The sequence below is a fragment of the Oncorhynchus mykiss genome, chromosome 17, assembly GCF_013265735.2.
Source record: "Oncorhynchus mykiss isolate Arlee chromosome 17, USDA_OmykA_1.1, whole genome shotgun sequence".
Taxonomy (NCBI): Eukaryota; Metazoa; Chordata; class Actinopteri; order Salmoniformes; family Salmonidae; genus Oncorhynchus; species Oncorhynchus mykiss.
The window spans coordinates 29,146,994-29,174,925 of record NC_048581.1 but is presented as its reverse complement, the minus strand read 5'-3'; the positions used below and the strand labels follow the sequence as shown (position 1 = coordinate 29,174,925).

At 45.0% G+C, this 27,932-nt stretch overlaps 1 protein-coding gene across 7 annotated transcripts in view; it reads left to right on the top strand.

Annotated features, from left to right (window-relative positions):
• Nucleotides 1-27,932, top strand: part of LOC110493661 (regulatory-associated protein of mTOR) — a 190,418-nt gene that overhangs the window by 90,842 nt on the left and 71,644 nt on the right. For all 7 annotated transcript variants that reach the window (XR_005036942.1, XM_036949655.1, XM_036949653.1 and 4 more), the window contains exon 8: nucleotides 14,555-14,614. Coding sequence is in view for 6 of the 7 variants with exons in the window: in XM_036949655.1 (XP_036805550.1) it covers nucleotides 14,555-14,614 (60 nt within the window). In the remaining variant the exon portion in view is untranslated. The remainder of the gene's footprint in view (nucleotides 1-14,554; nucleotides 14,615-27,932) is intronic.

Here is a 27,932-nt window from a genome sequence, read left to right as displayed (position 1 = left end):
TATGATGAAGTGTGAATATTTCTGCCACCCACACACAGGAAAACAGTTCCAAATAAATGACATTATTACATGTTCCACCGAGGTTATTTACATTATTAAATGTTCATGTGGGCTCTGCTATGTCGGTAAAACCTCTCGTTCTCTCAAACAGAGAATTAGTGAACATAAAAGTTAAATCAGGAAAAACAAGGATTATCCAGTCGCAGTACTGTACTGTCATAACGTTGGCCTGAACTATATTCTTGCAATCCGATCAATGGAACATATGCGATAGTACTTAATGAATATGATGTCAGTTCGGTTGTCATCTGAGACATTCTCATCAATGATAAGATGACAAACTCTACAGTGGAAAGTCTACACATCAGAGTTATCAGATTCGCATGGAGTTGTTGTTCAATTTAAATGTTTGAATATGAAATTATTGGTGATGGGATGAAATGTGAGTTTAGCTTCTAAAATGTGAGATTTGGGTTTTCATAAGGGTTTTCATCTGCTCAATCAGTGGCCCGCCCCTGTGAAGGGACATGGCTATAAAACTTTTCAAACACGCCCTCCTCTCCCTTCCTATATAAGCCCTTGACGACAATATAACTTCCTGTTCCAATGATGTGAGGATGACGGTCCTTTGTCAGAATGGTTCAGATAATAACTACAGAACGAAGCCAACATCAACGTGAGCTTTGGTTGCGAATGGTATGAACTTTGAACTCTTATTCACTACAGAAGTGATACCTCCACACCGTTGAGTTAGCAACAGCAGATTGGAAGGAACAGGAAAGGAACAGACAGAGTATCCCGTCTACCACACAACGACGTTACGAAAACATATCCAATTGACAACCAGAGACATTCTTCAAAGGACTCGGTTGGGCAAGACGGCCTTCCATCTACCACCAACCTACCGAAGCGCAGCTCAGAGTAAATATTTATTGCATTTTTCTTTTGCAAATGGGCGGCAATTTAGAATGCATCAGATACTGTATTTACGATAGCACAGCTTCTCCCTGTGTCCCTCAGTCTTCCCGCTCTTTCACTCAAACCCAGTCCTTTTCCTTTATGTAACCAGCTGTCATCTGTTCCGCCCACTAGGGACGTTTTCCTTTATGACGTCATTTGTAATCAAATTATGATTTAATTATGTGTATGTGTAATTCTGTGTGATTAGTTAGGTATTTAGTAAATAAATAATTAAACCATATTTTGTATTACTGATTCAGCCAGGGTTTGTGCAGATAACCAAGAATTTACAACGTTCAGATGAGACTGAATTAAGATAAGGATTAATATTGACTGCTATTGATGTAAAATATTACTAGGTCTTTAAGAGTTTATTCGGAAGATAACAGCTCTATAAATATTATTTCGTGGTGCCCGACTCTAGTTAATTACATTTACATGATTAGCTCAATCAGGTGATATTAATTACAGAGAAATTATTTTATAGAATAGCATGTCATATCACTTAATCCGGCATAGACAGTACATTTTAATGACCTAAAGCATGACATTTCTACCTTTTTTTTAGGTTTTGTGGCATAGAGAAAGTTAAGATATCAGACAGGGGAGGGGATATTAATAATAGTCTGAGAAAGAGAATGCTTTTGTATTTTCACCCTCCAGACATTATTTCCTAAAGGACTTAATGATGAAATGCCTGTATGTTATGAATTTGAACATGAATAATGTCCCTATTTAAGATTACTCTGTTTTTTGTATGATGTACCCAATGATTAATGAAAACTTGCTGTGGTTTTACAGATGTGTTTAATACGCCTTATTTATACACTTGTAATATTTTTGAAATGCATGTTATATTTGGTAGCACTTATTTGTTTTTCCTTTGCCTCCAACCCCTTTCGATGCGTGGAACGGATGTGGGTGGGGCGAGGTCTACATAAGGATGCAATTTTTTTTTAATTCACAAAAGCTCTGACGTAAGCTTATTAAATATCAGTGATACTTTTGAATTCAGGTTGTAGAATAAATCAAGGGGGATGAGTATTTTCTGAAGACTGACTAGTGATTCCAGGTTACTGGTAAAAAAGCTGCGAGATATTAGCTTTTTCTTCATGACCAAAACATGACGTTCCATTTTTAGATGATATGGGTGTCAATTCATTTAAGCAGCATATCAAATTCGGATAACATTGTCGGTTACACCAGCACCTCCGGCTGCCTAATTCCAAACAGTGAGAAAATTAAAATGAATGATTTGTATGTACAGTTGAAGTCAGAAGTTACATACGCTTAGTCATTAACTTGTTTTTCAACCACTCCACAAATATCTTGTTCTTTGGGATAGGGGGCAGCATTTTCACTTTTGGATGAATAGCGTGCCCAGAGTGAACTGCCTCCTACTCAGTCCCAGATGCTAATATATGCAGATTATTAGTATTGGATAGAAAACACTCTGAAGTTTCTAAAACTGTTTGAATGATGTCTGTGAGTATATCAGAACTCATATGGCAGGCAAAAACCTGAGAACAAATCCAAACAGGAAGTGGGATATCTGTGGTTTGTAGTTTTTGAACTCAGCCCCTATCGAATTCACATTGAGTTATGGGTTATTTTGCACTTCCTAAGGCTTCCACTAGAAGTCAACCGTCTTTAGAACGTTGTTTCAGTCTTCTCATGTGAAGGGCGGCCGGATGGGAGCTGTTTGACTAAGGGGTCTGCCAGCAGCCTCGTTCTCAGTCACGCGCATTTCACATGAGGTATCTCTCGTTCCATTGCTTTTCTACAGACAATGGAATTCTCCGGTTCGAACATTATTGAACATTTCTGATAAAAACATCCTAAAGATTGATTATATACTTAGTTTGACAAGGTTCTTCGACCTGTAATATAACTTTTTGAACTTTTCGTCCGACTGGACCTGAACTCGCTTTTGGATTTGTTTACTAAACACCCTAACCAAAGAAGCTAACAAAAGATTTGGACATAAATGATGGACATTATCGAACAAAACAAGCATTTATTGTGGAACTGCGATTCCTGGGAGTGCATTCTGATGAAGATCATCAAAGGTAAGTGAATGTTGATCATGCTATTTATGACTAATGTTGACTGCGCAACATGGCGGATATATATTTTGGCTGGTTTAGGCTCTGAGCGCCGTTCTCAGATTATGCTTTTTCCTTTAATTTTTTTTGAAATCTGACACAGCGGTTGCATTAAGGAGAAGTTTATCTATATTTCCATGCATAACACTTGAATTTTCATCAACATATGAGTATTTCTGTGAATTAATGTGGCTCTCTGTAATATCACTGCGTGTTTTGGAACAACTGAACAACACGCCAATGTAAAATGAGATTTTTGGATATAAATATGAACTTTACCAAACAAAACATACATGTATTGTGTAACATGAAGTCCTATGAGTGTCATCTGATGATCATCATCAAAGGTTAGTGATTCATTTTTGGCTGGAAAAATGGCTGGATTTTTCTGTGAGTTGGTGGTGACCTAGCATAATCGTTTGTGGAGCTTTCGCTGTAAAGCATTTTTGAAATCCGACACTGTGGCTGGATTAACGAGAATTGTATCTTTAAAATGGTGCCTAATACTTGTATGTTTGAGAAATTTGAATTATGAGATTTCTGATTTGTATTTGGCGCCCTGCAATTTCATTGGCTGTTGGCGAGGGGTTCCGCTCGACAGGTTAACAAACTATAGTTTTGGCAAGTCGGTTAGGACATCTACTTTGTGCATGACATGTCATTCTTCCAACAATTGTTTACAGACAGATTATTTAACTTATAATTCATTGTATAACAATTCCAGTGGGTCAGAAGTTCACATACACCAAGTTGACTGCGCCTTTAAACAATTTGGAAAATTCCAGAAAATTATGTCATGGCTTTAGAAGCTTCTGATAGGCTAATTGACATAATTTCAGTCAATTGGAGGTGCGCCTGTGGATGTATTTCAAGGCCTACCTTCAAACTCAGTGCCTCTTTGCTTGACATCATGGGAAAATCCTGAACCTGAAACGTTTGAAACGTTTGACTGAAGTTATACAATTTAAAGGCAATGCTAACAAATACTAATTGAGAGTATGTAAACTTCTGACCCACTGGGAATGTGATGAAATAAATAAAAGCTGAAATAAATTATTCTGACAATTTACATTCTTAAAAAAAAGTGGTGATCCTAACTGACAGGGAATTGTTACGAGGATTAAATGTCAGGAATTGTGAAAAACTGAGTTTAAATGTACTTGGCTAATGTGCATGTAAACTTCCGACTTCAACTGTATGTGTGTGTGTCTATATGTCAAAGACGTATAAAGTTGTTAAAGTAGCAAAAATTAAAACGTCAATTACAACGCCCGGAAAGCTTTTTTATTTATTTTAAAAATCATACAATGTGATTTTCTGGATTTTTGTTAATGTTAAGTGTTATTCACCCCGCTTTATTGCCTATTATATCAGATTCTGTTGCTGACGGCTTGAGACCATGAAAACAATACCTCGCTTTTCTTCTGGATTGTCTTTCCTCCATAGCAACTGGATCTGCGTTAATGTTTTGTTTGTACCGTGCAGCCCTCTCCTTATTAGACAACCGCATCTACAGTATAAAGATAATGTACCTTGAAATACCTTAATGCCATAAAATAGTTTTAAAATGATAATATTCTGTATTCATACAAGTAAATTTGAATTGCATGATTAAATGTTGTAAACTAGTGAAAACATGGGATAACAAAGCTACTGTCCTTCAGCATAACGGGTGACATTGTGGTATAACAACTTTTGTTGTGCTGAAGGAAAAAAGCGTGATATGGATTTCATACATAAACATATTTAACAGGCAGTTCCTCTGCCACCTATATAAAGTATCCTTGACCTATGAAGATTATCCTTTTCATATTTAATATAGCTCTTTATATATAACATTTATATATAACATTAAAAGTATGTTTTCTGTGTTGTGCGAAGAACATGCATTTTTGTTACAAAATCATCAAATATTTTAGAGATTACCATCATGTGATATGCTTTTTACCTATGTTATACTGAATGACATTGAAGCGCAGAAGTCCTGAAAAAAGTTATTCAAGTTATTAAATAATTTGTAGATACAGTATGTCGCCCATTCTATATATTGTTGCAAACACTAACACAATTTTGCCATGGGTCTTCATTTATATTTTTAAATCACTTTTGTCATTAGAATTTTTACCCGAACAGTTACATTGAAGGACATTTTGACACGTTAAAGCTCAATAACTCCCTTAATTTAATAGTTTGCAACACAAATATTTCTGGGTCTAAAGAAGGGAAATAGTTGAATGATTTATTATTATATCTATGCATATCTTTTTATGTTAAATGAATGGCCTTCGGACAACAAATTTACACGTCTCGTCTTTGACCCATATATAAAATATATGGGTTTTCTGGTTGGAAAAATGCTTTCAGTGTAAACCGTAATGACAAAAACCAGATATAAAGTATGTCAAAGATAATGGACCTATATATTTTATAATAATATCATCTTTGAGAACTACCAATTACCAAAATAAAAGCTAGACAGTCAGGGAGAATTGAACATTCACCAAACAATGAATTTCCAAGAATGGGTAGATCTATGTGCGCTATATCTATACTTCCAATTTGTAAGTTACATTTTTGGATTTTACTTTCGGTGTTGTACGCCAGCTTCAAACAGCTGAAAGAAAATGCAATATATTTGGTTATGGAAAATATATTTCAGTGGTTTATTAGTGACGCAATGATTATCTACACTACACATGCTTTTTTTGTCACGTAAACTGGAATGAGGTGAACCATTTGAAGTTTTGCAACCAGGAAATGGCGGTGCAATTTACATGTTACATGTTACAGTACAGTCACTGCGTTCCAATTTAGGTGCTTATCAATTACAAAATCTGCATATTTTTTTTTACCCGTATACGGGAAAGGGCTACCAATCAGGAAGAGATCGGTACTGAAAGACCACTTCATTATCTGATCTCTTCTGTGAACTACAATACCCAGCTTACCCCTTTGCATTTCCTGCTACAGTAGTAGTGTTGTAGTTTGAGGGGATATTTGGGTGTGTTTAGTTTTTTTCTCTTAGTGTTTGGCATTGTTCGGAATTCAGACAGTGACAATTCTTGCACAGTTCTAGTGTTAATCGAAAGTATTGGCAAGGTCTCTCACTCGCACACATGACGTACAGACATGTCAGTCTCACGTTTTTTTTCTATCAATGGTGTAATATAGCTAATGGGTACTTCAAATCACAGTTTCTGAGGCTAAGTGAGACTGGAGTAGATGTTTCCTTTGTCAATTTTTTTTCATGCTCAAAGGATCCATTATAGTGAGTGCGACGCATTGGCGTACAATAATACCATTGGGGTAGGAAGACATTTGATAGGCATATAATTCACATTTCTTTGCAATCTTCATTCTTTGGTTAAGACATTAAATTGGGGTCTCAGTGGTACGTTTTCTGTTTTCCTTTCATTATACATCTCTTGGCATTTGTTGCAAGTATATGGTCTTGGATAAATTTCAAACCCAACATCTAATATTATCATGGCCACCTAATCATTTGTTCCCAATTGGCTCGTTTGACTTAACTTATTTTTTTAAATAAAGGTTAATGATGAAGTAATATAACAGTAGATAATATTTCTACAGCCAAGTCTCAAATTGCTTAAAGATTTGATAGTCTTATAGTAAAGGTATTAGATGGGTCATAACAAAGAGTGATTTCCAATGCTGGAAATATCCATTATCATCCCTGTCTCGAGACTGCAGTGAACTCTGCCACTATCTTGCTCGCTCTCTCCCCCTTCCATGCTGAAAGAGACATGTGCTTCTCTTCTTAGCTAATCGCATTCAGCCCTGCAGGCTCACTAAGATGTGATGGCTTACCTCGGATTCCAAACCTGCAACACAAAAAAAGCACAGAGGGAAGAGAATGAGAGGGAGGTGAGAAAAAACGAATATAGGAAGAGAGAGAGGCAGAAAGAGGGTTTCCTTGCTCACTAGAGCAGAAAATCATCTCTGATAGAGCACTGTCTTCAAGGGATTTCCCCCATGTTCAGATAGAGGGTGGCTATGGTAATGGAGGGGGAAAGGAGAAGAGCAGAGATGATGAGAGGAAAGGATGGAACAAGAGGGGATAAAAAGAAAGGGAAAGGAGAGAGGAGAAGAAAGATTTATTGAGCTTGGAAAGAAGGGGAGAAGAGGGTTAAATAAGGAAAGGAAATGAGGATAGTGATTCTTGAGGGACTCAGCATACGTATCAGATAGTTAGGAGCCAGCCTTGTGTGACTGTGAGGAGCTGAGAAGCACCATATTCCTGAATCTTTAATCAGGACTCCTGTTCTGCTGCCAACACCTTGACAGGTGACTGCCTCAATATCCTGGAACTTTGGTGCTTCCGCACACTCTACTCATGCCAACCCCACCCCCTGGGTATTGTGTGTGTGTTTTAGCTAAGGAAGCTAAGGTCTCACTCTCACCAAGCACACACCGACATACTCAGTCACACACACAAATAACAGAAAAAGAAAGCACAAAAATGTGTGTGCGCACGTGAGACCTTAGCTTCCCTCTTGAAAACTTGGGACAGCCTTTCCAGTAACCTCAAGTATCTTCTTCTCATTATCTATGATGCTTTGCATGACGGTACACCTTCAAGAGGCAAAACGCTGATAAATTCTGAATGAAAATGCGTCAGCACGGAGCTGCATTATCCTGTCTTAGATTCCCCTTGTTTGCCAAGATATCCCATGACACACACCAATGTTTTGCTCTAGTTTAAAGCTAAAACAGCTCATTCTCTTGGTTCTCACATCTCCTTAGCCTATAGGGGGAAGGAGGAAACATGTGAGGAGGGTGTAACACACACACACTTCCTGTACGATCGCTGGAGCGTGGACACAACGCTAGTGTCCCACCTGGCCAACATCCAGTGAGATTGCAAAGATTGCAGAGTGTCAAATACAGAAATACTCATTATAATAAATCAGGAACGATGCAACTATTTTACATAGGTTTAAAGATGAACTTCTTGTGAATCCAACCACGGTGTCAGATTTCAAAAATGCTTTACGGCGAAAGCATACCTTACAATTATTTGAGAACATAGCCCAGCAGACAAATCATTACAAACAGTAACCAGCCAAGTAGAAGAGTTACACAAGTCAGAAATAGAGATAAAATTAATCACTTACCTTTGATGGTCTTCATATGGTTGCACACAGAAGACATTCATTTATTCTATAAATGTTCCCTTTGTTCGATAATCTCTTTATATCCAAAAACCTCAGTTTTGTTCAACAAATGATACTTCCTGAATGGATTTTTCTCAGGTTTTCGCCTGCCAAATCAATTCTGTTATATTCAGACACTATTTTAACAGTTTTGGAAACTTGAGTGTTTTCTATCCAAATCTACCAATTATATGCATATCCTATCTTCTGGGCATGAGTAGAAGACAGTTTAATTTGGGCACGCTTTTCATCCAAAATTCCAAATGCTGCCCCCTACCCTAGAGAAGTTAACCTCATGTTCTATTTCCCTTTGGTACTATTGTACATTCCGCGTTGTTTCAACACACCTAAACAGGAATGTAATGGGCACAGGAAGAAGTTTTACCCCATAAAACCTCATAATACATCAGAATACTTTAACTGCCTCAGACTACCTTGAATGCCCTGTGCTAAAACACATCTCCGTTCTGAATACATCTCTGCGTTTTATAAGTTCTATAGCAATGCATAGACCTTTTGAAATTACATATATTTTCTTCCAACCCGAGTGCCTTGAACCAGATCCATTAATATACATATACGGCTCTGCCCTTGAACCATAGAAATGAATGAAGATAGGTTATGCCTTGAACATCCTTGAGACGTAAGCTATGAACCTACTGTGACTGTTTCTCTGTCTGAATAACCACTTAGCTTCTAATAGTGTAGATCTCAAACATTAAGAGGAATCCACAGCTTAGGGCAGCAGAGCAGAACATTATATACAGGTAACCGCCAAAATAAAGGAAACACTTGAGTAAATGAGGGATATAAGTATATTGAAAGCAGGCTTCCACACAGATGGAATTCCTGCGTTAATTAAGCAATTAACATGTCATCATTCTTAGGGTCATGTATAAAAATGCCCAGTTGCCCATTATTTTGGCTACCATGGCTAGAAGAAGAGAGATCAGTGACTTTGAAAGAGGGGTCTTAAAGGAGCGTAGGGGGTTTAAAGGGTGTCACCAGATCTCAACCCAATTGAACACTAATGTGAGATTCTGGAGCAGCGCTTGAGACTGCGCTTTCCACCACCATCAACAAAACACCAAATTATGATTTTTTTGTGTGTGAAAGAATGGTGTTGCATGCATCCCTCTGAAAGTTGCAGAAACGTGTAGAATCTATGCCAAGGTGCATTGAAGCTGTTCTGACTCGTGGTGGCCCAACGCCCTATTAAGACACTTTATGTTGGGGTTTCCTTTATTTTAGCAGTATATTATACAGCAATAGCAAGGAGCCAACAGTCAGCTAATTAGTGTTTTGTTAATTATTGCTGCTAATGTCCGTGTATCGACGAGGGAGAGCAAGGGAAAGGATGGAGCGGGAAGACTGAAGAGGGAAATGATGGAGTGGGGACACAGAAGAAAGGATGGAGTGGGGACACAAGAAAGGATGGAGTGGGGACACAGAAGAAAGGATGGAGTGGGGACACAGAAGAAAGGATGGAGTGGGGACACAGAAGAAAGGATGTAGCGGTGACACAGAAGAAAGGATGGAGCGGGGACACAGAAGAAAGGATGGAGCGGGGACACAGAAGAAAGGATGGAGCGGGGACACAGAAGAGAGAAAGGATGGAGCGGGGAGACGGAAGAGAGAAAGGATGGAGCGGGGAGACGGAAGAGGGAAAGGATGGAGCGGGGAGACGGAAGAGGGAAAGGATGGAACGGGGAGACGGAAGAGGGAAAGGATGGAGCGGGAAACGGGAGAGGGAGAGGATGGAGCGGGGAGACGGGAGAGGGAAAGGATGGAGCGGGGAGACTGAAGAGGGAAAGGATGGAGCGGGGAGACGGAAGAGGGAAAGGATGGAGCGGGGAGACTGCAGAGGGAAAGGATGGAGCGGGGAGACTGCAGAGGGAAAGGATGGAGCGGGGAGACTGCAGAGGGAAAGGATGGAGCGGGGAGACTGCAGAGGGAAAGGATGGAGCGGGGAGACTGCAGAGGGAAAGGATGGAGCGGGGAGACTGCAGAGGGAAAGGATGGAGCGGGGAGACTGCAGAGGGAAAGGATGGAGCGGGGAGACGGAAGAGGGAAAGGATGGAGCGGGGAGACGGTAGAGGGAAAGGATGGAGCGGGGAGACGGTAGAGGGAAAGGATGGAGCGGGGAGACGGTAGAGGGAAAGGATGGAGCGGGGAGACGGTAGAGGGAAAGGATGGAGCGGGGAGACGGTAGAGGGAAAGGATGGAGCGGGGAGACGGTAGAGGGAAAGGATGGAGCGGGGAGACGGTAGAGGGAAAGGATGGAGCGGGGAGACGGTAGAGGGAAAGGATGGAGCGGGGAGACGGTAGAGGGAAAGGATGGCGCGGGGAGACGGTAGAGGGAAAGGATGGCGCGGGGAGACGGTAGAGGGAAAGGATGGCGCGGGGAGACGGTAGAGGGAAAGGATGGAGCGGGGAGACGGTAGAGGGAAAGGATGGAGCGGGGAGACGGTGGATGGAGCGGGGAGACGGTAGAGGGAGAGGGGAGACGGAAGAGGGAAAGGATGGAGCGGGGAGACGGAAGAGGGAAAGGATGGAGCGGGGAGACGGAAGAGGGAAAGGATGGAGCGGGGAGACGGTAGAGGGAAAGGATGGAGCGGGGAAACGGTAGAGGGAAAGGATGGAGCGGGGAGACGGTAGAGGGAAAGGATGGAGCGGGGAGACGGTAGAGGGAAAGGATGGAGCGGGGAGACGGTAGAGGGAAAGGATGGAGCGGGGAGACGGTAGAGGGAAAGGATGGAGCGGGGAGACGGTAGAGGGAAAGGATGGAGCGGGGAGACGGTAGAGGGAAAGGATGGAGCGGGGAGACGGTAGAGGGAAAGGATGGAGCGGTGAGACGGTAGAGGGAAAGGATGGAGCGGGGAGACGGTAGAGGGAAAGGATGGAGCGGGGAGACGGTAGAGGGAAAGGATGGAGCGGGGAGACGGTAGAGGGAAAGGATGGAGCGGGGAGACGGTAGAGGGAAAGGATGGAGCGGGGAGACGGTAGAGGGAAAGGATGGAGCGGGGAGACGGTAGAGGGAAAGGATGGAGCGGGGAGACGGTAGAGGGAAAGGATGGAGCGGGGAGACGGTAGAGGGAAAGGATGGAGCGGGGAGACGGTAGAGGGAAAGGATGGAGCGGGGAGACGGTAGAGGGAAAGGATGGCGCGGGGAGACGGTAGAGGGAAAGGATGGCGCGGGGAGACGGTAGAGGGAAAGGATGGAGCGGGGAGACGGTAGAGGGAAAGGATGGAGCGGGGAGACGGTGGATGGAGCGGGGAGACGGTAGAGGGAGAGGATGGAGCGGGGAGACGGAAGAGGGAAAGGATGGAGCGGGGAGACGGAAGAGGGAAAGGATGGAGCGGGGAGACGGAAGAGGGAAAGGATGGAGCGGGGAGACGGAAGAGGGAAAGGATGGAGCGGGGAGACGGAAGAGGGAAAGGATGGAGCGGGGAGACGGAAGAGGGAGAGGATGGAGCGGGGAGACGGAAGAGGGAGAGGATGGAGCGGGGAGACGGAAGAGGGAGAGGATGGAGCGGGGAGACGGAAGAGGGAGAGGATGGAGCGGGGAGACGGAAGAGGGAGAGGATGGAGCGGGGAGACGGAAGAGGGAGAGGATGGAGCGGGGAGACGGAAGAGGGAGAGGATGGAGCGGGGAGACGGAAGAGGGAGAGGATGGAGCGGGGAGACGGAAGAGGGAGAGGATGGAGCGGGGAGACGGAAGAGGGAGAGGATGGAGCGGGGAGACGGAAGAGGGAGAGGATGGAGCGGGGAGACGGAAGAGGATGGAGCGGGGAGACGGGAGAGGATGGAGCGGGGAGACGGGAGAGGATGGAGCGGGGAGACGGTAGAGGGAGAGGATGGAGCGGGGAGACGGTAGAGGGAGAGGATGGAGCGGGGAGACGGTAGAGGGAGAGGATGGAGCGGGGAGACGGTAGAGGGAGAGGATGGAGCGGGGAGACGGTAGAGGGAGAGGATGGAGCGGGGAGACGGTAGAGGGAGAGGATGGAGCGGGGAGACGGGAGAGGATGGAGCGGGGAGACGGGAGAGGATGGAGCGGGGAGACGGGAGAGGATGGAGCGGGGAGACGGGAGAGGATGGAGCGGGGAGACGGGAGAGGATGGAGCGGGGAGACGGGAGAGGATGGAGCGGGGAGACGGGAGAGGATGGAGCGGGGAGACGGGAGAGGATGGAGCGGGGAGACGGGAGAGGATGGAGCGGGGAGACGGGAGAGGATGGAGCGGGGAGACGGGAGAGGATGGAGCGGGGAGACGGAAGAGGGAGAGGATGGAGCGGGGAGACGGAAGAGGGAGAGGATGGAGCGGGGAGACGGAAGAGGGAGAGGATGGAGCGGGGAGACGGAAGAGGGAGAGGATGGAGCGGGGAGACGGTAGAGGGAGAGGATGGAGCGGGGAGACGGTAGAGGGAGAGGATGGAGCGGGGAGACGGTAGAGGGAGAGGATGGAGCGGGGAGACGGTAGAGGGAGAGGATGGAGCGGGGAGACGGTAGAGGGAGAGGATGGAGCGGGGAGACGGTAGAGGGAGAGGATGGAGCGGGGAGACGGAAGAGGGAGAGGATGGAGCGGGGAGACGGAAGAGGGAGAGGATGGAGCGGGGAGACGGAAGAGGGAGAGGATGGAGCGGGGAGACGGAAGAGGGAGAGGATGGAGCGGGGAGACGGTAGAGGGAGAGGATGGAGCGGGGAGACGGTAGAGGGAGAGGATGGAGCGGGGAGACGGTAGAGGGAGAGGATGGAGCGGGGAGACGGTAGAGGGAGAGGATGGAGCGGGGAGACGGAAGAGGGAGAGGATGGAGCGGGGAGACGGAAGAGGGAGAGGATGGAGCGGGGAGACGGAAGCGGGAAAGGAATTAGAGGATAGAAGGAGAAAAGAACAGGAGAAGGGAAGCAGACGGTGAAGGAGAGCCAAAAAATAGGGGGATATAGAGAATTGGTAACTTGGTACACGATGAGGACTTGGGGTTGGGAAACGTGTCAAATGGAGAGGGGGAGTGGAGGGCAGACTGAGGGAGTTGGGAGACATGCACATTCAGAATGATAGGGGAGAGGGAGCAAGAGAGACCGAAGGACAGAGATTGGAATTGAAGGAGAGAGCCGCATAGAGGGAAAGATGGAGACAGAGGGAGTCTGGGGAGGACTGATTGGGGGATGTAATGAGCTGTAGCAGACAGTCGGCTCCAAGGGGACCAACAGAGAAGCTCCGCTCCTCCCTCTACGACCTAGTTTGTGATCCCACCGAGAGGTAGCCGTCGCGCACACAAGACCCCACACACACACTTCCTCACTCTCTCTCGTTCTCTCTCTCTCCCAAGCACTTACGCACAGACAGTCACATGGATCCCCAGTACCACTCCACAAGTTCTCTCTGCTCCACTTCTCTCTCTAGTACAGTATGTCCTCTGACACCCTTCTCCATCTCTTCTCTGTTTTGGCTGTGGATCAAAGTCTCCTCCTGCTTCTCTATCTCTCGTTCTGTCTACATGGCCTTGTCTCTATTCATGTTCCATGTCCTGTTTGAGAAGACTCTCGTGTGCCGCTTTGACCTCTGTCCTAAAAGTTCATTACCACAACAAACACAGTGGGAGATCTGAATGTAATGGTCAACTGAGGTTTGTTGTGGGAAGTTATTACACAGTGTTAGTTTGGACTTTGTCTGGGTACATGCTTGAATGTCCAGATGAGAACACGTGTGCTGGACAGCTGGTGGTGAGGTTCTGCATAATTCAAGCATTGGATTTGTGTAACGCATGCGTGCCCGAGTGCACGCTCACAGAATACACACACACACCCCCCCCCCCCCCCCCCCCCCACACACAATCCCCACACCTGTGTTCCCCTTGATAATAATGACTAAGCCCTATCTGAGATCTCAACCCAGCTGCTATATTTGCTGCCTCAGCAGTGCTATATCGTGCCTTGCCTCTCCTCTACCTTTAAACGTCACCCTGCTGGGAACGCACTGGACCTGCTACCAGCCGGGCCTGTCCAAGCACGATAATACCCTCTTCACTGTGGGAGTCACAGTGCGGTCCAAATAGACCTGGATGTACCCTGCGTGTATCCCTTTGTGACCTGACCCTCACCTTATGCAATGTAATTGAAAGTTACTTATTGTTTCTGTGACAGCAAAAACAAAATTCACTGTGAAAACAAACATATTTCTTTGTGGTTGACACGGCAGTGCTTCCACACATACTGTCTGCAAACGTTCAGCGGTTTACAGATGAAACATTTTTATAGCACTTTTGTTTGCTTTCTTGCTGCCCTGATTGGACTGGATCTCTGTTTGTGCCCCCAGGTTTTGCATGCAGAAAAGTGCCAAGCTGGTGCCAGGAGTGACGTTGGACCTCATTGAGAAGTAAGTACTGCTGTGGTAACTCTCCCGCTTTCATTTCTGCTTTCTTTACTTTATATTGCTTTTCTTTTGTTCTTTCAGCGAGTAGTGTAGTTTGGACCAATTTAAAGCCCTACTTTTTCTTTTGTAAAGATTTGTTGTTTTTTTCTGGATGGATTTGAGTATGTTCTTGTTGTGAGTGATACAAATATGCCAGATAAAAGGACGTACAGATGCAATTCCACTCGTTTTGAGAACATAAGGCAGCTTACAGCCCCTAGAGCTCTCTCTACCCCAACTACACAGAGACTATGTTCACACGCTCACATAACAGGAAAACAACAGACTACGTTCACACGCTCACATAACAGGAAAACAACAGACTACGTTCACACGCTCACATAACAGGAAAACAACAGACTACGTTCACACGCTCACATAACAGGAAAACAAATCAAATCAAATGTATTTATATAGCCCTTCGTACATCAGCTGATATCTCAAAGTGCTGTACAGAAACCCAGCCTAAAACCCCAAACAGCAAGCAATGCAGGTGTAGAAGCACGGTGGCTAGGAAAAACTCCCTAGAAAGGCCAAAACCTAGGAAGAAACCTAGAGAGGAACCAGGCTATGTGGGGTGGCCAGTCCTCTTCTGGCTGTGCCGGGTGGAGATTATAACAGAACATGGCCAAGATGTTCAAATGTTCATAAATGACCAGCATGGTCGAATAATAATAAGGCAGAACAGTTGAAACTGGAGCAGCAGCACGGCCAGGTGGACTGGGGACAGCAAGGAGTCATCATGTCAGGTAGTCCTGGGGCATGGTCCTAGGGCTCAGGTCCTCCGAGAGAGAGAAAGAAAGAGAGAAGGAGAGAATTAGAGAACGCACACTTAGATTCACACAGGACACCGAACAGGACAGGAGAAGTACTCCAGATATAACAAACTGACCCTAGCCCCCCAACACATAAACTACTGCAGCATAAATACTGGAGGCTGAGACAGGAGGGGTCAGGAGACACTGTGGCCCCATCCGAGGACACCCCCGGACAGGGCCAAACAGGAAGGATATAACCCCACCCACTTTGCCAAAGCACAGCCCCCACACCACTAGAGGGATATATTCAACCACCAACTTACTATCCTGAGACAAGGCTGAGTATAGCCCACAAAGACCTCCGCCACGGCACAACCCAAAGGGTTGGGGGGGGGGGGCCAACCCAGACAGGATGACCACATCAGTGAATCAACCCACTCAGGTGACGCACCCCCTCCAGGGACGGCATGAGAGAGCCCCAGTAAGCCAGTGACTCAGCCCCTGTAATAGGGTTAGAGGCAGAGAATCCCAGTGGAAAGAGGGGAACCGGCCAGGCAGAGACAGCAAGGGTGGTTCGTTGCTCCAGAGCCTTTCCGTTCACCTTCCCACTCCTGGGCTAGACTACACTCAATCATATGACCCACTGAAGAGATGAGTCTTCAGTAGAGACTTAAAGGTTGAGACCGAGTTTGCGTCTCTGACATGGGTAGGCAGACCGTTCCATAAAAATGGAGCTCTATAGGAGAAAGCCCTGCCTCCAGCTGTTTGCTTAGAAATTCTAGGGACAATTAGGAGGCCTGCGTCTTGTGACCGTAGCGTACGTGTAGGTATGTACGGCAGGACCAAATCAGAGAGATAGGTAGGAGCAAGCCCATGTAATGCTTTGTAGGTTAGCAGCAGTAAAATCTTGAAATCAGCCCTTGCTTTGACAGGAAGCCAGTGTAGAGAGGCTAGCACTGGAGTAATATGATCACATTTTTTGGTTCTAGTCAGGATTCTAGCAGCCGTATTTAGCACTAACTGAAGTTTATTTAGTGCTTTATCCGGGTAGCCGGAAAGTAGAGCATTGCAGTAGTCTAACCTAGAAGTGACAAAAGCATGGATTAATTTTTCTGCATCATTTTTGGACAGAAAGTTTCTGATTTTTGCAATGTTACGTAGATGGAAAAAAGCTGTCCTTGAAATGGTCTTGATATGTTCTTCAAAAGAGAGATCAGGGTCCAGAGTAACGCCGAGGTCCTTCACTTTTATTTGAGACGACTGTACAACCATTAAGATTAATTGTCAGATTCAATAGAAGATCTCTTTGTTTCTTGGGACCTAGAACAAGCATCTCTGTTTTGTCCGAGTTTAAAAGTAGAAAGTTTGCAGCCATTCACTTCCTTATGTCTGAAACACATGCTTCTAGCAAGGGCAATTTTGGGGCTTCACCATGTTTCATTGAAATGTACAGCTGTGTGTCATCTGCATAGCAGTGAAAGTTAACATTATATTTTTGAAATAACTTCCCCAAGAGGTAAAATATATAGTGAAACCAATAGTGGTCCTAAAACGGAACCTTGAGGAACACCGAAATTTACAGTTGATTTGTCAGAGGACAAACCATTCACAGAGACAAACTGATATCTTTCCGACAGATAAGATCTAAACCAGGCCAGAACTTGTCCGTGTAGACCAATTTGGGTTTCCAATCTCTCCAAAAGAATGTGGTGATCGATGGTATCAAAAGCAGCACTAAGGTCTAGGAGCACGAGGACAGATGCAGAGCCTCGGTCCGATGCCATTAAAATGTAATTTACCACCTTCACAAGTGCCGTCTCAGTGCTATGATGGGGTCTAAAACCAGACTGAAGCATTTTGTATACATTGTTTGTCTTCAGGAAGGCAGTGAGTTGTTGCGCAACAGCCTTTTCTAAAATTTTTGAGAGGAATGGAAGATTCGATATAGGCCGATTTTAGTTTTTTATATTTTCTGGGTCAAGGTTTGGCTTTTTCAAGAGAGGCTTTATTACTGCCACTTTTAGTGAGTTTGGTACACATCCGGTGGATAGAGAGCCGTTTATTATGTTCAACATAGGAGGGCCAAGCACAGGAAGCAGCTCTTTAAGTAGTTTAGTTGGAATAGGGTCCAGTATGCAGCTTGAAGGTTTAGAGGCCATGATTATTTTCATCATTGTGTCAAGAGATATAGTACTAAAACACTTGAGCGTCTCTCTTGATCCTAGGTCCTGGCAGAGTTGTGCAGACTCAGGACAACTGAGCTTTGAAGGAATACGCAGATTTAGGAGGAGTCCGTAATTTGCTTTCTAGTAATCATAATCTTTTCCTCAAAGAAGTTCATGAATTTATCACTGCTAAAGTGAAAGTCATCCTCTCTTGGGGAATGCTGCTTTTTAGTTAGCTTTGCGACAGTATCAAAAAGGAATTTCGGATTGTTCTTATTTTCCTCAATTAAGTTAGAAAAATAGGATGATAGAGCAGCAGTAAGGGCTCTTTGGTACTGCACAGTACTGTCTTTCCAAGCTAGTCGGAAGACTTCCAGTTTGGTGTGGCGCCATTTCCGTTCCAATTTTCTGGAAGCTTGCTTCAGAGCTAAAACAACAGACTACGTTCACACGCTCACATAACAGGAAAACAACAGACTACGTTCACACGCTCACATAACAGGAAAACAACAGACTACGTTCACACGCTCACATAACAGAAAAACAACAGACTATGTTCACACGCTCAAACAACAGGAAAACAAGAGAACACGCTCACATAACAGGAAAACAAGACAGAGAGACTACGTTCACACGCTCACATAACAGAAAAACAAGACAGAGACTACGTTCAAACGCTCACATAACAGGAAAACAAGACAGAGACTACGTTCAAACGCTCACATAACAGAAAAACAAGACAGAGACTTACGTTCAAACGCTCACATAACAGAAAAACAAGACGGAGACTACGTTCACACGCTCACATAACAGAAAAACAAGACGGAGACTACGTTCAAACGCTCACATAACAGGAAAACAAGACAGAGACTACGTTCAAACGCTCACATAACAGAAAAACAAGACGGAGACTACGTTCAAACGCTCACATAACAGAAAAACAAGACAGAGCGACTACGTTCACACGCTCACATAACAGGAAGACAACAGAGACTACGTTCATACGCTCAAACAACAGGAAAACAAGAGAACACGCTCACATAACAGGAAAACAAGACTGACTACGTTCACACGCTCACATAACAGGAAAACAAGACGGATACAAACTTTTCTATACTTTAGATTTGGCCCTCTTGCCTAGTCTTTGTCTGACTCAGACGTTCTCGCTTTCCCTCCAAACATACATGCTGACGTGTAAACGCACACATGACTTTGCCTCCAGCTAATTGTGACTCAGTCAGCACATGGCCATGATTCCCTCAGTGTTAACCAGGCCAAAATGGACACACACACACACACACACACACACACACAAGTCTAGTCCTCTAGAGGTTAATTAGTGTGTTTGGCTTAGGGCTAGTAGAGGCTGAGGGTGTCATGGTGCACACTCACTGAACGTGTGTGTGTGTGCACGTGAGTGTGTGCACGTCGGGGCTCAAAGTTCATCTAGAACTCTTTCCAGTGTGACGCAGATAGTCACGTTTCACTCCTCTCTCTGCCTACTCCACACCTCCCAGATAGTCACGTTTCACTCCTCTCTCTGCCTACTCTACACCTCTCCAGATAGTCACGTTTCACTCCTCTCTCTGCCTACTCTACACCTCTCCAGATAGTCACGTTTCACTCCTCTCTCTGCCTACTCTACACCTCCCAGATAGTCACGTTTCACTCCTCTTTCTGCCTACTCTACCCCTCTCCAGATAGACACATTTCACTCCTCTCTCTGCCTACTCTACCCCTCTCCAGATAGACACGTTTCACTCCTCTCTCTGCCTACTCTACCCCTCTCCAGATAGACACGTTTCACTCCTCTCTCTGCCTACTCTACACCTCTCCAGATAGTCACGTTTCACTCCTCTTTCTGCCTACTCTGCCCCTCTTCAAGACTGGAAGTGGGTTTAGGATTGGATCCAAACCACAGAGTTGCCTCCCCTGTGCCCCATAACTCCTCAGGTACCTCTGCCGAACCGCAGCCTATTCCTCTTTCAAACAATCCCCTATTCCAAAGGAGAGGATACAAGAAGTCTCTCTCTCTTCAGGTGGATAAGGTCCTTCACTCATGCTCACTATCTATCTCTCTCTCTCCCTTTGGCATCATGTCTAACTCTCTCGCTTTCTTCCCACCTTCTCTGTAGCGTTCTCTTCTCTTCCTCTCTCTCTCTGACGTTTGGAGATGCCTCTGTGGAGGATAAAAACTGCTTGAGAAATAACCAGGTGGAAGAGAGAACCTTTCAACTAACAATCAGAGCGAGATCTCACTCACTACGCTTCTTTCTCTCTCTCTCTCTCTCTCTCTTTACTCTCCTTCTGCCATATCAGTACATCACGGGCCGGTTTTGACAGCTTTGGCACCTCTCCCTCCCTCCTTACATCTCTCACTGGACTGGAGTGAGGGCTGCGGCGAGAAGACATGTAAAGGCACGTCAGGAGGCTCATACGAGCGTCAGTCTCTTATCGTGGGTTTGCGTCAGAGGTTGAGGTCGTGCTGGGAAAAGGCTCCCCTCTGGAAACGGAGCTACCTTCCTAGTGTTTTAGTGTGACGGCATTCCGACTTGATACAGACCCAAAATAAATCAAAATGCAGGTTGCGTTTGAGAGCTTTGCAAGTGTGAGGATGTTTTTGGGAGTCTTCGTCTCAACTGAATGTATAGAGTGTATTCAGCAGTGGACTTGTTCGGTATAGCCTCAAGAGAGTTGGACACCAGCCGACCCAGTGTAATCAGTTTGGGTCAAAGTTTGTGCTGTGTAGGGCCTCCCGGGTGGCGCAGTGGTTAAGGGCGCTGTACTGCAGCTCCAGCTGTGCCACCAAGAGGCTCTGTTCGTAACCGGGCGCGACCGGGAGGTCCGTGGGGCGACGCCCAATTGGCCTAGCTTCGTCTGGGTTAGGGAGGGCCTGGCCGGTAGGGATATCCTTGTCTCATTGCGCACCAGCGACTCCTGTGGCGCGCAGTGCACGCTAACCAAGGTTGCCAGGTGCACGGTGTTTCCTCCGACACATTGCTTCCGGGTTGGATTTGCGCTGTGTTAAGAAGCAGTGCGGCTTGGTTGGGTTGTGTATCGGAGGACGCATGACTTTCAACCTTTGTCTCTCCCGAGCCCGTACGGGAGAAAAAGGGCTAAAATTCAACAACAAAAAAACAACAAAAAAGTTTGTGCTGGGAAAGGCTTCGCTTCGGAGTGACGACGTTCAGATCTGACCCAGATGCAGACCAAAGCTCTGTACACCACTCAAAGCTCTGGTTTTTCAGAGCTATACTGGAGTTGCAGTACAGCGCCCTTAACTAGTTCAAAATCACCTCACAGTTGGACTTCACGGGCTAAGTACTGGAGATCAGTGCAGCAACAGAAGCGCTAATTCATCATGTAGTGTAGCAGTTCCTACAGAATCACCCAGCATCTTCACGTGTGTGGTTTCCAATGTGCTGCAATGGCAGAAATACCCCCTTTCAGTGTGACAGAAGGTTTTTAGACCGGTTGCTCTGTCCTCTGACAGGCCAGTTCTGTTGGGTCTCATAAGAACCTGTCCATAGCAGAGTTCATACCTTGTCACAACACTCATTTATAGGACCTTCTCATTTACCTCTGTCTGGAACTTTAAACACAGCTAGTTTTGGTGGCTGTCTCTAAAATGGTTACTGGTTACTGTTTTTTAAAATTATATCTGAATGCTATAATGTTGCAACCTCCTCAACAGGCCCCAGGTGTATTAGTGCTGAGTTGGACCAAAACCCTGAACACACACCCTGTGTGGTTCTCCAGGACCGGGGTTTTAGACAGCTACAATAAGGAGTGGTGCTGAAGCGTTAGCTTCCGGAAGGCTGAGCTGTGTCAGTGTGTGTTTCAGCGCTGGGCCCCAGGAGATGGTGACATTTACCTCCCAGCTGAGTTTGTGACTCAGTCAGCACATGACCATGACTCCCTCCGTGTGTTCAGTGTTAACCGGCCATAATGGAGAGAGACACACACACTTTCTGCTCAGAGGGCCAAGATGTTACATATCAACAGCCGACCCCCATTACATAAGACTAAGTCACTGCAAAGAACTTGGACCAACCAGTAATTACATGATTTACTTCTTCTCTACCTCCTACACACACACACACACGCACGCACGCACACGTATTGCAAAAGGATCTTAGATAAGAGATTTCGAGTCACGATTCTAAACCATGTCAGTTATCATGACTAATACTCTACTTCACTCAGATGCAATATAATGGATGTTGTTTATTTTCTCTTTTGACTTCACTCCTACATCCGCCAAGCCCTGCCTCCTGAACAAGGATGATCCTTTCTTATCAAGAAACACAGGTCTTTTTTCATCTCCCCTGAACTGTTTTCCTACTGGATGGGAATAACATGGGATAATAACATGAGCTTTGAGCTTGGATTCCAATTCCAATCCCGCAGCCTATTGAAACGGTGTCTCCCAGACCCCCTGGAAGGGTGCAGTGCTAGTCTAGCCCCCTGCTGGGTCTCTGAGTTGGGTAGGGCTGTGCTCATCATGCCTTGTCACTTGGCTTATGGGTCATTATTTCATGTGACAAAGTCACCTGAGAGACTTGGAAACTCAGCAGTGACACTGGCGCACTCTACCTTCTGGGAAATAAATACATGAAAACGAATCCATGAATAAATGGAAAACACTTGTGTGACGGGTAACAATTAGGGTTGGCCAGGGATATTATACTTTGACCAGGATATCCATCCATCCATCCATTCCTTACCTCTGTATCCCCTCTTAATCCTTGAACAAAGAGGGAAACCAATTTACCTCGCCACTTTTCTGGGACACAGGTTGTCCTGTCCGGAAGGATAAATGTTTCATCTTTGGTGCTTCATGGTGTTGCCAGTCATTGTTGACCGGAACACCCAGTACTCAGTGATTTTACTCCACAAAGCCACCAGCCTTTGATCTAAACAGTAATAGGATGTTATAGGTTGTTTTAGCCAAACAAACTTTGGAAATCCTGTCGACGTGTTAGTGAATAATATTGGTAGGTTTTACGGAATTGTTGATAAGAAATAGTTTACCTCAAGCAGGAATCCTGAGAAAACATGTCTTTACTCACCAGTGCCCCCAGTCGAACGGAGTCAAGGTTATGGCAGAAACATGTAGTCCTCTTTTTCCTCCATTCTAATACATTTAGCTGAGTGAGCATGTGTTGTCTGTACTGACTGCTCATGTGTGTTAGGCCAGATGAATGGGAGCGGTGGGTGAGCTCTTGTGGGGTTTAGCAGGTCTGAATGGGAAAGAGAAATGGTGTCTCTTTGATGTTGTGACACGCTGCTCTTTCACATGAGCGATGCCTTGTTGGTTCAGTGCAGCCCCTCAGCGTCCTCTCTGGGCATTGTGTGTGTGTGTGTGTGCTTTCTCCATGTGTCTCAGGATATACCTAGGGAGATGGGGGAAGCCATTTGTCCCCGTTCCTCCTTGTACTCCTCTCCCCCACTGAGGGGGTCATAAAGCGTCATGGGGTGGGGGGCGGTGGCCTGGTCAACACATCACCATCAACACAGCCAGGCCTCTATTGATCTACACTACACACACGGGTGCTTTCAGGAGTCATCATTCGACCACACACACACCACATGCGCGCACACACATACTGTACATTGTTTTACATTTAGTTACTTTAGCAGATGCTCTTATCCAGAGTGACTTACAGGAGCAATTAGGGTTAAGGTGCCTTGCTCAAGGGCAAATGTGACCAATTTTTCCACGTAGTCGCCTCAGGGATTCGAACCAGCAACCTTTACTTGCCCAACACTCTTAACCGCTAGGCTGCCTGTCGCCCCACAGACTAGGCCACACACATGCTACCTACTGGGGACACCTGTTCTGGCACCACATTCTGGGGACACCACTTTCCTGACAGCCTAGAGACAAGATGAAAACATCAACAACAAAATCTGTAATAAATACAATTGTATTTGATTCATTGAAATAAGAATAGATTACATTGTGATGTATCGTGTCTTTGGCTATGCCAGATTAAGTGATATGACATGCTATTCTATAAAATAATTTATCCGTAATTAATATTACCTGATTGAGCTAATCATGTAAATGTAATTAACTAGAGAGTCGGGGCACCACAAAATAATATTTATAGAGCTGTTATCTTCTGAATAAACTCTTAAAGACCTAGTAATATTTTACATCAATAGCAGTCAATATTAATCTTCATCTTAATTCAGTCTCATCTGAAAGTTGTAAATTCTTGGTTATCTGCACAAACCCTGGCTAACAAGTTGAATCAGCAATACAAAATTGGGTTTAATTATTTATTTACTAAATACCTAACTAATCACACAGAATTACACATAATTAAATCATAACTTGATTACAAATTACGTCATAAAGGAAAACGTCCCTGGCGGGCGGAACAGATATGACATCTTGTTACACAAAAGAAAAGGGCTGGGTTTGAGTGAAATAGCGGGAAGACTGGGTAACAAAGGTAACAAATAGCTGTGCTATTGTAAATACAGTATCTGATGCGTTCTAAATTACCGCCCATTTGGAAAAGGAAAATGCAATAAATTACTCTGAGCTGCGCTTCGGTAGGTTGGTGGTAGATGGAAGCCCGTGTTGCCAAACCGAGTCCTTTGTCCTTTGAAGAATGTCTCTGGTGGTCAATTGGATACGTTGTAGTAACGTCGTTGTGTGATAGACGGGATCTGTCTGTTCCTTCCTAACCCTCGTTTGCAGCGGCTGTTGCTAACTCAACGGCTAGGAGGCATCACTTCTGTGGTGAATAAGAGTTCAAAGTTCATACGATTCGCAACCAAAGCTCACGCTGATGTTGGCTTCGTTCTGTAGTTATTATCTGAACCATTCTGACAAAGGACCGTCATCCTCACATCCTCGGAACCGGAGGTTATATTGTCGTCAAGGCTTTATATAGGAAGGGAGAGGAGGGCGTGTTTGAAATGTTTTATAGCCCATGTCCCTTCACACGGGCGGGCCACTGATTGAGTACCTTATGAAAACCCAAATCTCACATTTTAGAAGCTAAAATCACATTTCATCCCATTACCAATAATTTCATATTCAAACATTTAAATTGAACAACAATTCCATGTGAATCTGATAACTCTGATGTGTAGACATCCACTGTAGAGTTTGTCATTTTATCTTTGAGAATGTCTCAGATGACAACCGAACTGACGACATATAGTACCACTGTTCAATTGGTCGGATTGCCAGAATATAGTTAATTTCCCCCCATCTTCTGATATTCCCAGAATCTCTATGTTTGCAAATGTAACATCAGTAGGGTAGAGAGAGGAAAAAGGGGGAAAGAGGTATTTATGACTGTCATTAACCTACCCCCAGGCCAAGGTCATGACAGATGACTGGGCAAAAGGAAACTCCTTATTTGACATCAACAGGAAGTCCTATCTGACCAACTAGTGCCATCAGGGAACTAACTAGTGTAGGCTATTGTTTAGGGCACAAGGGGAAGATTGATCCTAATCTAGATTACTGGCAAAGTTTGTATTGGTAGAACCGCCTGGCCTTTCAGCCTATCAGTACCCGCTAGAGAACGTTGCCGGGCATACTCTTTAGCATATGCATCAGATGCATATCAACCTGTAAGGTGTGCAAACATGCTTGATAAATAGTGCATAAACTATTGTAAATGATTAATTGCGTGAAGAAATATTCAGTATAATCAATTTGATCAACTTAATTTGTAGAGTTATAGTAATTAAGTCCAGTTACAACTTCTGACAGCAAGTAAAAATATAATATTTGCTGTATTCCTAAACAGTCACCAGTGCATCAGCAATTGTAAAGGGTGAATTGCGTAAATATATATTCATGACAAGATACAATCAACAAATTACAGTTTTTTTTTATATCGGACACTGTATTGTGCCCTTATGCGAGTGTCTTTACGCATTAATCCATTTCCTCTTCTTTTTTGGGGGTCCACAGTCAGCGCACAGCTTCGGGGCTTTGTGTGAGCAAGCCCCACAAACAAATTGGTTGTACTGCACACAGTTTTCATGGGCCTTGCTTCATATGCACCTGCCGCAGTATCACCTCAGAGTTGAACACCATCCAACCCAGTGTAATCAGTTTGCGGCAGCCAGCCCAGTGTAATCAATTTGAAAATGTCCGCCCCATACCGATCAGACCAAAAGGACTCCACGTCATGCTCTTTCCGCCGTACGCCCCGCGGACGTACAAGAGTTCAATAAATGCTTAGAGTTCATCCAAAGACATGTCCCACCTACTTTTTCCTTTTCTATGCACATGAGCAACAGTACCATCTCTGATGTGCTTCAACATCTGCATGTCACACAAACTCCTCCCTCTTTTCTACTCAAACCGTGCCGTCCCTCCCAGACTCCTGCCTTGCCGTGCCGTCCCTCCCAGACTCCTGCCTCGCCGTGCCGTCCCTCCCAGACTCCTGCCTCGCCGTGCCGTCCCTCCCAGACTCCTGCCTCGCCGTGCCGTCCCTCCCAGACTCCTGCCTCGCCTTGCCGTCCCTCCCAGACTCCTGCCTCGCCTTGCCGTCCCTCCCAGACTCCTGCCTCGCCTTGCCGTCCCTCCCAGACTCCTGCCTCGCCTTGCCGTCCCTCCCAGACTCCTGCCTCGCCGTGCCGTCCCTCCCAGACTCCTGCCTCGCCGTGCCGTCCCTCCCACACTCCTGCCTCGCCGTGCCGTCCCTCCCACACTCCTGCCTCGCCGTGCCGTCCCTCCCACACTCCTGCCTCGCCGTGCCGTCCCTCCCACACTCCTGCCTCGCCGTGCCGTCCCTCCCACACTCCTGCCTCGCCGTCCCTCCCACACTCCTGCCTCGCCGTGCCGTCCCTCCCAGACTCCTGCCTCGCCGTCTGTTGGCTCTGAGTTTTTTCTGTGGCGAAGCTCAGGCATCAGAGGCGGAAGTCAACATCTGAATCAGATGAAGACTCTTCATCAGCAATGTTGAGTTCAAGCTCAATATATGATCCTCCATCCAACTCGAACTCATCTAAATTCTGCAGCATTTGCAATACTGTTAGTGTGTCCGTTCTTTTGGTTCGTCTTGCCATTTTGAACTACACACTGTATGTTGTACTCGGTGTCTAATTTGACTGTCACAGAGGGGAAATTATATACCATTTCCAGCCTCTCATAATAAAATAGACTGCCCACAATTCTTCATCAAAATTACAATATAGTTCTAAATTGAATGATGTCTGTGAGTATAACAGAACTCATATGGCAGGCAAGAACCTGAGAAGAAATCCAAACAGGAAGTGAGAAATCTGAGGTTGGTATATTTTCAAACCATTCCCCTAGATGTCAACCGTCTATAGAAATTTGAATGAGGCTTCTACTGTGTTGTGGGACTGAATAAGAGGGGAATGAATCAGACTACTGGCAGAGAGCCAGTTCCAGGTCACACGCATAACGCATGATATCTTCCTGCGTTCTGTTCCTCCTTAAGACACAAAGGAATTTTATTGAATTTATTGAAGATTTATGATAAAAACATCCTAATGATTGATTCTGTACTTAGTTTGAAATGTTTCTTCGACCTGTAATAACTTTTTGGATATTGTGTCCGAAAAAATGGTCGACCAGCACCAGCGTTTGGATAGGTGTACCAAACGCACTAAAAAAAGTAGCTAATTGGACATAAATAACGGATATTATCGAACAAATCAAGTATTTATTGTGGACCTGGGATTCCTGGGAGTGCATTCTGATGAAGATCATCAAAGGTAAGGGAATATTTAGCTTGTCATTTATGGTTTATGTTGACTCCAACATGGCGGCTAATTTGACTATTGTTCTGAGCGCCATCTCAGATTATTGCATGGTTTGCTTTTTCCATAAAGTTTTTTTTAAATCTGACACAGCGGTTGCATTAAGGAGAGGTATTTCTATATCATCTCCCTTTATGATGAGTATTTCTGTTGAATTGATGTGGATATGCAAAATCACTGGATGTTTTTGGAACTAGTGAATGTAATGCGCCAATGTAAACTCAGATTTTTTTTTATATAAATATGAACTTTATCAAAGAAAACATACATGTATTGTGTAACATGAAGTCCTATGAGTGTCATCTGATGAAGATCATCAAAGGTTAGTGATTCATTTTATCTCTTTGTGCTTTCTGCGACTCCTCTCTTTGGCTGAAAAAATGGTGGTTTGGTGGTGACCTAACATAATCGTTTGTGGTGATTTCGCTGAAAAGCATATTTGAAATCGGACACTGTGGTGGGATTAACAACAAGACTACCTTTAAAACTGTATAAGATACATGTATGTTTGAGGAATTTTAATTGAGATTTGTTGTTTTGAATTTGGCGCCCTGCACTTTCACTGGCTGTTGTCATATCATCCCGTTA